This window comes from Diabrotica undecimpunctata, chromosome 4, assembly GCF_040954645.1.
Source record: "Diabrotica undecimpunctata isolate CICGRU chromosome 4, icDiaUnde3, whole genome shotgun sequence".
NCBI lineage: Eukaryota > Metazoa > Arthropoda > Insecta > Coleoptera > Chrysomelidae > Diabrotica > Diabrotica undecimpunctata.
In genome coordinates this window covers 154,847,315-154,859,673 of record NC_092806.1, presented here as the reverse complement: position 1 = coordinate 154,859,673, position 12,359 = coordinate 154,847,315, and the positions used below count along the sequence as shown (strand labels likewise).

At 36.9% G+C, this 12,359-nt stretch overlaps 1 protein-coding gene across 13 annotated transcripts in view; it reads right to left on the bottom strand.

Annotated features, from left to right (window-relative positions):
• Positions 1-12,359, bottom strand: part of Msp300 (Muscle-specific protein 300 kDa) — a 477,430-nt gene that overhangs the window by 243,778 nt on the left and 221,293 nt on the right. For 9 of the 13 annotated variants that reach the window (XM_072530648.1, XM_072530655.1, XM_072530656.1 and 6 more), the window contains 5 exons: positions 5,187-12,354; positions 4,914-5,129; positions 4,319-4,589; positions 3,925-4,264; positions 1,074-1,148 (listed from right to left, as the gene is read on the bottom strand). In XM_072530648.1, coding sequence (XP_072386749.1) covers positions 1,074-1,148; positions 3,925-4,264; positions 4,319-4,589; positions 4,914-5,129; positions 5,187-12,354 — 8,070 coding nt within the window. The remainder of the gene's footprint in view (positions 1-1,073; positions 1,149-3,924; positions 4,265-4,318; positions 4,590-4,913; positions 5,130-5,186; positions 12,355-12,359) is intronic. The other 4 variants (XM_072530657.1, XM_072530658.1, XM_072530647.1 and 1 more) reach the window with 1 other exon arrangement.

The following is a 12,359-nucleotide window of genomic DNA, read 5'->3' as shown; positions in this document are numbered from 1 at the left end:
TCTATAATTGTTGCAATATATATTGAGTTGTTGAGCAAGGCGTTGTAGTTTTTCTAGTGTTTTCGCCAAAAGGCTAGGCCAAAAATACACGGCTCACCGTGTATTTTTATGCCTAACTATCAGCGCTAATTCACAGATGGCTACATTATATAAATTAAACAACAATGGTGAGGGGCACCCCACGGCGAATCTGGATGTCATCAGTCAGTTCATATTCAACTTTCACTTTTACTGTTTGATTCCAGTACAGGTTATATATAATTCTGATGTCTCTGCTGTTGTTTTTCTTTAATAAATTTTTTTTATGACGAGTATGCTGTACTTCGTTATTTTCTACTAGTTTAGTTCAATTTCCCCTTACTCTTCGTATAACCTTTGCTATACATCCCTCGTATACGTTCTGTCACCCTATCGGTTGGTTAAAATCAGCTTGTCGACAAGATATGTCTCACTTTCTTGGTGGGCAACAGAAAGTAGAATTAGATTTGAAAATATTTAAATACTCTTTCTTTGTTAAAATATTTTTTCTCTTACAATTCAAACCAAACTTGGATTCTTTCCTGGATTTAAATTCTTTTTTGGAACATTCTCTCATGGAAATTTAACACAATGTTTTCTATAGTAAGACAAGACCTATACCTGAGACAGCTAGTCGAAGCCACTGAACCAGAGAGCCCACTGTTCTCTTTCTACAACAATATTGGTTTTAGTAAACCTTATGTGGAAAACTAATCAGTAATAAATTAAAATGTTCATGTATCACGTTACTGAGTAACACAATGTCACCTGTCACTGTCTTTTTGGAGCATTCAAAATATTGAACTCTTGATCCATCCCCCATTAAACCCTGATTTGATCTCAAGTGACTTTCTTTTATTTTCGTTCATCCAAAGTAACTCGCGAAAAAAGTAAAAAAAACTCTCTTTCGACACTTCAAACTTATTTAATATAAATGTATAGCCAGTTATTCTATTCCCTTGAAATATTTTTAGACCATATACGTAGATAAGAATAGAACAGTAGAATACAATGACTACATAGACAGAGGTGTGAAAGTTTACACTTATTCTTACTTGTTCTAATCGATCTGAAATCGCAATAAACTCCTTTACATCTATTTTTTGAGACTCGATCACTCTAGATAGTTCCTAAAGGTAAATTAAAACAAACAATAAAATAAAATAAAATTAAAAAGTCGGTAATAAAATATATAAACTTGACATTTTTATACTGCTACAAGTATGGTACAGCAGTTTATAAAAGAAATATGAACACAGAAATCCCTCCCCAATGATTGGAATACTTTGCACCATACACATCTTTGAATGCTCTAACCACAGAGGAATTACGCTTCTACATGCAGAGTATAAAATATTTTTCACTGGAATATCGCATAGATACTCATCACATATTTATAGACTACAAAGCAGCCTACGACTCTGAATATTCATGTTCAAAGCAATGAAAGAGCTAGGAATACCAAATCAGTTGGTAAATTAAACAAAACTAACTCTTGAAAAAGTTGAATGTAGAGTATGAATTCAGGGGGAACTGTCTGAACCTTTTAAAACAAATAACGAGCTGCGCCAGGGAGGTCCTCTCCTCTGTATACTGTTTAATCTGGCTCTAGAAAAAAAAATTGTATGTCACAAATCACAAGCATTGGTTCAATATATAATAAATCAGTGCAAATCCTTGTCTATGCTGATAATATCAATATTGTTGGAAGAACGAAAAACGCTGTACGAAAGACGTATGTAACATTAAAATCAGCTATAAAAATGAATTTAATAATAAAGACCAACAACACTAATTGATGTGGCGATACCCAACAACAATAATCTTCGTGTTAAACAGAACGAAAAGATCGCCAAGTACAGGGATCTGGAAATTCAAATACGAAGACAGTGGAGAATGGCAAGTACCCAGACAATACCTATTATTCTCTCTAGTACTGGAGTCATTCCGAAGAACCTCCTAGAAAACATAAAAAGCTAGGTCTGAATGAACATCTCTACAAGACATTGCAGAAAGCTGTACTTCTCTCAACATCTAGATGTGTACGAAAATTTTTGGGAGACACTTCAGCATACCAAGTCACCAAGGGTCAATAACACGGAAAGAGACCCACCAGAGCTCAATCCTTTTGATACCGTAAGTATCTGGGATGAGTAAATTTTCCCCTTAGAGGGAGTGTGAGCCGTATGGCTAAATCTGGAGACCAACAAAACGAAGTATATAAAAATAACCACGCAATCACAAATCTTACGACCACTTGTTATAGAAAACGACGTCATCAAAGCAGTGAAAGAATTTGTATACCTGGGAGCGCTCCTTAACACTGAAAACAATACTACCGCAGAATTTGCACGGCCAACAGATGCTATTTTGGGCTCAATCTCCTCCTTAAATTCACAATTTTATCGATAAATACAAGAATTAAACGTCTGAGGTGGATAGGGCATGTAATGCGGATAGAACAAAATGAGTTATAAAAACGCTCCTTGATAGACCCATTGGCCAGAGAAGAAGAGGAAGACCCAGAACAAGGTTATAACATCAATGTATAAGTAATAACATCAATGAGGACATGAGAAATATGGGAATACGTGCTTGGCGGAGGAAGGCGATGGATACGGACGACTGGTGAAATATTCTTGAGGGGGCTAAGATCCATGTAGGGTTGTAAAGCCAGAATGATGATGATGATGAGAAGTATGGTGCCTGTGCAATATGTAGGAAAACGAATATCTACACATAAATGTAGACAGTGTTTATTTCTACCAAATGATTCAATGACAATGACAGGTATGTACAGTGATATTTTATGTAGAATGTGATGTAAAAAGTCAACGTGACATTTTGACGTGAAAATGTGATATTTAATGTAGAACGTGATATAATTGAGGTATTTCGCTTAGAAAGTAAAATTTTGACGTTAGAACAGAACATTTTATGGAAAACGTGACATATTATGTGACATTTGTCACGTGACATATTATGTGACAAGGTAATAACACACTTAAGTGTGTTATTACTACTTAAGTGGGGAAACGTCGTACAGAAAAAGGTGAAATTTAACTAGTCACTCCAACAGAGATGTCTCCAATGAAATTAAAGCAAACATCAATCCCAGGAAAGCATCTAGGTTTGCTTTAATACTGGGAAAATTTTAAAACAACTCCTAGAAAAGCCAGATTAAAATTAACACATCTTATAAATGCCTCGTTGTGATTCATGGTATACAGCCAACTATAGGGATTTAATTTTTCCTAGTGCTCTCCTAGTGCTTCCATACCTAGTGCTCTATCACCAACTACTAGCTCGAGTCAGATGCATCTTGCATTAAACTACATAAAGAAATTGTGGCTCTATGTGAATCATTCCAAGACACAACTAATTGTTTATAGAAATAACCAAGAGTTCGCCGGTTTAGGTGAGCTGGGGTTATTTGGAGAGGAATAATTAGAACTAGTGAGCCTAAAAATGTAAACTTAGATTCTAAGCTTATATGTTCTCTATAATAGGGATTCGCAAATGTTCTGGAACTGCAAAAGAGGTTGTAAGTGAAGCCTGGAAGTTGAAATCAAAGATTACCTATTGCTTATACACAGAAGTGATAAATTAAACGATAATATACGAATCAGTAATGTGTACTGATCCATACGTGATATTTTTATAAATATGATTCACGTGTGTACAAATTTAAAAATACTGCAGCGAATCTAGACCTGCAACGGCTTTCACAGAAGAATGATCTCGAATTTCGGCGTGAATCATGTGATTTCTAACATTGTCAATTCTAGAACGCCATCTGTGGTAAAATGTAAGAACAATTATACCAGTAGTAAATAAAACTGCAATTCAATTTCAATGGCGTGGTTATTTCGCGTTACAATATTTAATAAATTAAGACTAACTTACCTGATATCTATCAAGTTGATCCTGTTTCTCTTCTAAAGTACTCTTCAGCGCATAGCTCTTCAAAGAAACTTCAGCATCAGCCAACCAAGATAACAACTTATCCATTGTAACTTCGTAATCGTTCCACTGTTTTAACCTATTCTCCAGAGCAGATTTGACGTCTGCTAGAGTGGTAACGAACTTCTGACGATCGAATTTTAAATTATCGACGTCTCTTTGCATATTTTCCTGAGCTCGAGCTGGCAAGCTGGTAGCTTTTTGTTGGATATAGTTCTGGAGTTCGTCTAATTTAGCCATGTTGTCGGAAAGACTGTCTTGCAGGTCAGTGATATAACTTAATCTAAAAGACAATATAACTGATTATAACAATCAGGAACAAGACTTAAGTACAAACCTCTTTTCTAGGATTTGTTTATTTCCTCCATAGTCCAAATTGCTGTTTAATTTCTCCCACAATTGCTTCTGCTCATCTTGTTGTGCTTTGTGAAGGTCATAGAACTGCTGATATATGTCCAGACAATCCTCTAACTGCTTAGTGTTGTTCTGCGCTGTTTTGAGCACATTTTGGTATCGGTTGTTAATGGATGCTACACTTTCGTCAATTTCCGCTTTCTTCTCAGAACTGTTAGTGAGTTGAGCCAAAGATTGTGCTTTTTCAGTGACACCTAAAGCAATTAAATCATGAAAAAAATGACTGTATTACGATTACGGAATGTATAGTTTGATCATAAAGTTTACTCACTTACAAAAATAGACAAAAAACATACAATTAAAAGAATTAAAAAAAAACATTAGCACATGGAACAAGGATATACATTTGGCCCTTCTGATCACGTAGTTGTATTGCTTCGCTCGTTCCATAATCGTATTATGACTAGTCAAAGTGTTTATTATTACTATCTTGTTCATGATCAAAAGAAAAAAAAATAAAGATAAAAGTGACAAACACTTTCTATAAAAGTTTCATCGTGGTATCAAAATTTACTTACCTTCGATAAATCTCTTGTGAGTTATTATCTCTTGCTGAGTTGTCTTATGCTTCAACAACTTGGCTCTAACTTCCTGGATGGAGGTCCATGAGCTGGGTTCAAGCTTAACTTGTTTCTCAATAGAATCCAGCCACGACAAAGCTTGTTGAAGCAGATCCTGATAATTGGCTAGCTGTAATGTCTGCGATTCTTGCAGTTTCTGTTGTTGTTTGACTCCTAGAAAAATGACACGTTAATAGTTACTTTGAAACATACAAAAAATGTGATATTTACCTTCAGCCAGACTTTCCCATCTGTCTCTAATCTCCTTGATTTCTCCTCTGATTATTTCTCTGCCCTCTGTAGCCGTGTCAGGCAATAACCTTTCACCAAGCAATGTCAAAGAGTTCAACTTATGTTCCCCTTGTTCAGCTTCGGATAAAAGAACCTGTAATCTATTGTTAGCTTCGGCGTTATCGGTAGTTTCACCTTGTTTGAGAGCCTGCAAATGCTCCTCCAAGGGTGCCAACCACGCCGATGTCTCTTCCAATCGTTGTTTATATTTTTTATGATCGTCAACAATATTTTGCCATCTATTAAGAATGTCTTTTGTTAGAGTATGTAAGTTCTGGAATCTGTTACTGATTTGAGACGTAACAGGTTTGATCCTCTGTGATCCACTAGATTTTAATAACGCGTGACTCTTGTCAACAAAGTCGTCAATATCTTTTTCTTTGGCAGAAATAAGTTCTCGTTGGCTTTGCAGAAGTTTCAGTTTGTTTTCCTTGTCGGGTAAAGTAGCTTGAAGCGGCTGGTCTCTAAATTCAGCTTCAATAGCTTTGGACCACTGATTCAACGATTCTAAAGCGGTTTCAAAATCATCCCATTGTTTCAGTACCTCGTTTTGCTTGTCTAATGTATTGTTAATAGCTTGAAGATGATTGTTCAACAATTCCTCCATACTTGCTAATTCTCTCTTTAAGTTATCAACCCCTTTAGGGGCAGTACTTTTAGCTACAGCTATGACATTTTGCTTTAGATTATCCAATAATTGGGGGCCTTTTGACTCGCTGTCTCTCTTGATTCCATGAATATTTTCAATCCTTTTGTTAATATCGTTCTTTTCTCCTGTCGTGTCCACAAATTCCAAAAGTCTTTCATTTTGGTTTTCCACCCACTTCTTAAAGTCATTAATTAGTTGGTTATAGCTGCTGTGCTTATCTACACATTCTTCTAAATTCTTTAGTAGCTCTTCAGATTTGCTAACTATGTTTAAGAAAAGTTGTTTGATAGATTGTAGGTAAATATTAAGGGATTTATCATGAGTCTGGTCTACTAGTTGCTGTGCTTTGTCACAAACGGATTCCACAAGTTGCTGGTGGGAAGTAATTTCTTGATGCATTATCTTGTGGTTTTGTAACTGAGCTCGTTTTTCTTGTAAAGTAGATTTTAATTCAGTATGCTGATGCATAGCCTTTTCTACATCCTTTAACCATTTTGTTAGTTGTTCTTGAGTCACAGTAAAATCTGAGAACTGAGTCAAACACTGCTCTAGTTTATTACTTGTACTCTGCAAATCTTCTGTTAGTGCATCCCAGATAGTTCTCAAGTTCTTTAACTGCTGTCTTATGATCTCCCTGCCATCTGGTGACGTGTGTGCATACAACTTTTCACCTTTGTCGATCAAAGTTTCAAATTCTGGAATTCTTGCATTTCTTTCGTCTATAAGGTCTTTAATATCTTTTTGTCGAGTTTGTAGAACGTTTAAGTCGCCTACAATTTGAGAAAAATGTTGAAGAGCTTCCTCTTTGTTCGTTAACCAGTTCAAAAACTCGTTATACTTGTCATTAAAGTCATGGTGTTCGGCTACAAATGTTTGGTATTTGTTACGATTTTCTTTAACTGCATTTCTTAGAGACTGATATCTAGTTGGTATCTGTGATACTCTAGAATCGACTTCTAGGGACTTGCTCATCTCTAGGAACTTACTAAAGTCAGGTTCCTTTTGTTGAACTTCCTTTTCTAAGCATTCTAACTTTTCTAAATGAGCCTTTTTAGTGTCTTCGGTGTTCTTTAAACTTTGATCTTTGACAAAGTTTTCTCTAGACTTCAGCCAAGTTTCCAGATCGTCCATTATTTTAGACACCTCAGCGTGCTGGATTTGTATCTCATTGAGTTTCTCTTGTGCCTCCTCGCACAGATCCAAGAATCTCTGCCATGATTTTTCCTGCTCTTCAAAATTGTTAATTAGCAAAGGATGACCAGGAGCAGCAGTTTGAGTCAATACAGTTTCTAGTTGTTGTTTGCAAGATGCTATGATCTTGTCACCTTCTTCTTTTTGCGACAAAAGATTGTCTACTATTGCTAATTTTGCTTCTGGGCTCTCGGTTGAGGATTCATCGACCAATAAGGCGGCTTCGTTTGTTAATGCACTGAGCCAATCGCGGCATTTTTCAATAGCTTGATTGTAAGCTTCGTGGTTAGTTACATACTCATCTGCAACTTCAATTCGATTTTCTACTTCCTGCGCAAGACTGCTGTACTTTTGTAGGTTTTCATCCAGCTTGGATTCGGCATCAGCATCGGATAAGTTACCTATTTTGTCTTGAAGTTGTTTCAAAATTGTTTTGTGTAAGTTAACGTCTTGTGACAATATTTTGTAGTTATGAAGAGTTTGTTTTTTGTCTAACAAAGTAGCATCCAGCTTGCCTTCTTCGCCTAGCTTCATTTCTGCGTCATCTATCCACAGTTTCACCTGTTGTAAACTATCATCAAATGAATGCCTTTGCATCAACGTAGCCTCCACTTGTTTATATATTTTGTTAACTTTGTCGATCAGGACTTCTGATTTGTCCCGTAAGTTTCTCAGTTCAGTTCTAATGATATCCCTATTTTCTGGAGTTATTCCTGGGAATAAAGCTTCTCCATGTTCAACAGCTCTTGTTAAGAGAGTTTGACCAACTTCTTTTTCTTGTGCAAAGTTTTTAAGTTCTTCCAATATGGTACTGTTAGGTTTCCTGGCACTTTTCGAGAAGGTATTAACTTTTTCTTCAGCTTTTACCAACCAGTTCTCTACATCTTGAATACAATTATTATAAATTCCTTTGTACTTGTTGAGTTCGTTTAGTTTATCGATGTAGTGGACTAAAAATTTGTTAATTGCTTGGTATCTGTTATTTAAATGCTGCACAAACGGTGCTATGCGACTTTCTGGCATGGCTTTGACCAATTCTTCACTAATAGGTATCAATTTTTCAATTTCTGGTTGATAGTCTTTGACGTCTTGAAGCAAAGCTGTAGCTTCTGTTACTTTAGAGTCAATATTCTTAAGATCCATTTGTAGACTACTCTCCGCTTTTACTCTGTTCTCGGTTTCTTTCAACCAATTGGAAACACTCTCGGAAAGATTCTCGTACTTGTCGTGCAGAGCTATATTGTTTTCTAGTATGTCTTTGGTACTACCATATTGCTGATGCAAGTTGTCTAGGTCTAGAAGTAAGTGGTCTAGTTCAGCTTGTTGTAGTTTAACTGATTCAGGTTTCTCGATTTGTCCGAGAGCCTTTATAGATTCTTGCAATTCATCTTTACGTTTATTGCAGTCGTCAAGTACACCCTGAATGGGCTCTAGTGCGTTTAATTTTACTTGTAGGTTGTATTTGTCGCTTGTGGCTTCAGGCAAACACCACTGGATCTTTTCCTTGTGTGTGTTGATAATTCTTTGCAAAGCACCATATTTTTCGTTGTGGAACTTCTTGAGGAAGGACAACAAAGCGTGTTCAATTTTGTCGGCGTAAGTAACAGTTGTATCATACCTTTTCTTCAAAGCTTGTTGCTCCTTGCTTAGTGTGTTTTCAAAATTCGGATAATTGGCTTTCATTGTTTGTATATCTTGCTCAATGTGCTTAATATCACCATCGTAGTGCTTAAGATCTTCCTTTAAGCTTCTAATCTTCAGTAATCGTTCCAATATCTTCGCATTATCTCCTGATAAATCTTCGCATTTAACTATTTCTTCTCTTAATGATGAGACTTTGTTTCCAGTATCTTTGATGTTCTTCCTGATGGTTTTCTCGTTTTCGTTAAATGTTGAAGTTAAGGCTTCTAACTGTCTAGCATTTTCTTCAAGTGTAGCAAATCCTTCGTTCAACAGTGTCACCAAAGACTGTAGTGTTGGGATTTCTTTGCCGTCTGTGGAGTTCAAAAGTTGCGAGTATTTGTGAGGTATGCTTTGGTTTAACCTCAATTGCGCTGGCAATTCTTCTCTATATTTGCTCAATTTAGCAGCAGCTAATTCCTTTTCGTTAGGTTTTTCGGCTGCTTTGATAATTTCGTTGTTTTGCTCGCTCAACCACTGCAACAATGTCGTCTTGGTGTCTTCTATATGCTTCCAAATTGCTGCTTGTGACTCAGTTTGTTGTACGTTCTTCAGAATTCTTTCGTATATGTTTGACCACGCATCGTTCAATATCTTTAAGTCTCTTCTAACTTCTGACTCAATTCCAGGGATGTTATCTGCTTTTTTAATAACAGCTTGTGCTTTAAGGTCCGCCTTGTCCAATGCTGCTTTTGATCGTTTTATGGCTTCCAGAGCTTTCTTCGCCTTTTCACAATTTAAGCTAGCTTGGAAAATATCGTTTGGAACTTCCAAATGCTCCACGCTTTTATCAATTTTTCCTATATCAGTAACAATTCTATCCTTAGATTCTTGGAAGTCGTTCCAAGCATATATAATATCGGACAATTTTAAGTGATCTTCCCGAATATCATCGTTCACTTTTCCAAACATACGTTCGATCGCACTTAGTGAGTTCTGTATCGCAGAAACATTCTGTATGTCCTTCTTCATTAATTGCATGGCTTCGGTGTGAAGTTGGTTCTTTACAGCAGATTTAGCAGCTTGTTCTTCCAAGAGGTTGTTCAAGTTTTCGACTGCTTTTGGAAGATCGCTGGAGTGTTTCACTTCGCTCATAATAGCTGCAAGTTGAGCTTTCGTCTTGTCCAAATCTGAGATAGCATCCTGTTGCAGTGAAGTGTATTGATTACGCTGTTCCATTAGTGTTTGCAGCGCATCTACTTTGTTTGCTAGTTGCCCTTTAAGGTTTATAGTGTTCACTTCTATTTCTCGTACGACATTTTCTGCAGTTCTGGGCAAACCAGACTGTTTATCTAGAATAGTAATGTTACTTTTGTTTATATCTTGAGCTGCCTCCTTCCAGGTTATCAGTTTTTCTAAAACGTTGTCAGTTTCTGAAATAAGTTTCTTCAGCTCTTCTGGGCTTAGTTTTTCTGCGTCAACTTGATATTTAATATGTGATAGCTGATTCATGGTATCCGCATGCCAGTTAAGAAGCTCGCTCCATTTTTGCAGCTGAGTCATCTTTTCTTGTAATTTATGCTGAATGTCTTGGTTTTGCTGTACTAAAGTGGAATACTCTTGTGCTATAGGTTCTACTGCTTTTTGTGGCGACTGCAACGAGATTTCTTTAATCTCACTGTATATGGTGTTAAACAGAGGTTGTTTATCGGAATATTCTTGTAGTAATGTATGTATATTCATTATGCTTGTGTCAACCTTTTCAGCTGGTACTTCATCCAACTGAGCTATATTGGCTTTCATCGATTCCATCCAATTGCCGTAGTCAGCTACTTTAGTCTGGAAATCATGTTTCATCAAAATAGCATCTGATATTTCATTAATTTTGGCTCTAGTACTATCGGCTAATTTAGCAACCTGGCCTTTAAGTTCTTGCACTTGATCTTTTACCAGCGCAGCTCCCTCTGGGCTTATATTGTAGCTAATGCTATCTGAACTTTGTGTTAATGAAATGAGTTTAGCTTGCTGTTCTGAAATTTCGTTGTTAAAGGCCTTAAGTTTGGCTAATTCTTTCTCCAACTTGTCTACATTGGGAGTTTTTACATTAACAGGTTTGGCATTTAAAGCTTCTTCGCTTTTGACGACCCAGTTCTCTAAATGCTGGACATTCTTATCAAAGTCTACCCAGTTGGCTACTAGTTTGTCTAGTTTTTGACCCCACTGGGCAGCTGTATCTTGTATAACAGACACTCTAGTCTGAACAGAGTCTACTTCATCCGGCGCATGCGTTTGTATGGATATTTTCTGAGTCAAACTTGCCACACCTTGTAGTTTGTCCAATTGTTGATTAACTTCGTTTTGGAATTGTTTGGCTTGGTTCTGAATTTGCACGGCTTCTTCGAGAGTTGCAGGTTTCTGCAATCCCATTTGTAGTTTAATTTCAGAATCCTCGATCCAAGGAGTTATGTCCTGTAGGCTAGCCTGATAGGCTTCCCAATTTTGGAAATCATCCGACACAATTGCAGACTGACTTTGAATATTTTGGTTTAGTACATCAACCCTCTCTTGAATCTGTGCTATATGTCCTTTCAGTTTTCTAGCTTCCGGCGTATCTTCAACCAATATTTGGTGCGCTTGTTCATTGAGTTGATGTAGCACTTTCTTTTTGGATTCCACTTCTTTTTGAAGCATTTCTATTTTCTCTACTCTATCCTTAGGGGTTATTGCATATACATCTATGGAAGTTAGTAGCTGAGGAGCTTCGTGAACAGTCCAACTTTGAACATTGCTCAACTGATGTGAAATTGTGTTCATTTTGGTGTTATACTGTTCCAACAAAGTCACATTTTCTTTAACGGTCGTTAACGTGTCATTTAGACTTTGTTCTATCTGTTTAATTTCCGTGTCCAATTTTGGTTTCTGATCTGGCACTTGTTTGCTAAGGTTTTCGCTTAAATAAGTAAGTTTAGCTAGCATATCTTCCTGAGCATCTCTCAAGTTTGTTATGATCTCCTGTTTTTTGGCCAACTCGGTAGGAACAGCACCATATTGTTGTGGAGTAACCCGTTGCAGATCTGTCTGTGCCTTTTGTAGAAGTTCTGTAATTTCTTGTTTTTGCTCAGTATAATTGGTCCAGACGTGATGGGTGTCTATGAGCTTATGTAGAGTATCAACAGTTTCGTCGTATGTAGTAGTCCAACCAGTTTCAAGTGTTTTAACTTCTTGTTGCATAAAGTTGGGCGCATGTTCGTCTCTAGTCAGTTCCTTTCCTCTTTGCAGTAAAGACATTACCGTAGGTCTTTGTTGGTCCAAGTGAGAAATAGCCATTTCTTGTTTTTTAATGTTCTGCTTAACAACTTCTAACGATTCGGGTTGTCTTTGCACTTTAGATTGTTCGCGCACCTGTGTCAACAGTTGGCAAATCTCTTTCACTTCTCTTCTGTACGTGTAGCATTTTGAAAGAGTATCTGTTTTCACCATAGTGATTTCGAGAGTAGGTATCAGGTTCTTATACCGGATGATTAGGGCTTCTAACTGTTTCTGCTCCGACAATGCTTGGTCTTCGGGGCAGTGAGATGTTAGTGAATCTAGAGTTTGGACTAGCCATTTCATGTCTTCACGCTTCGAATCTGCTTCTTTGCACACATTCTACA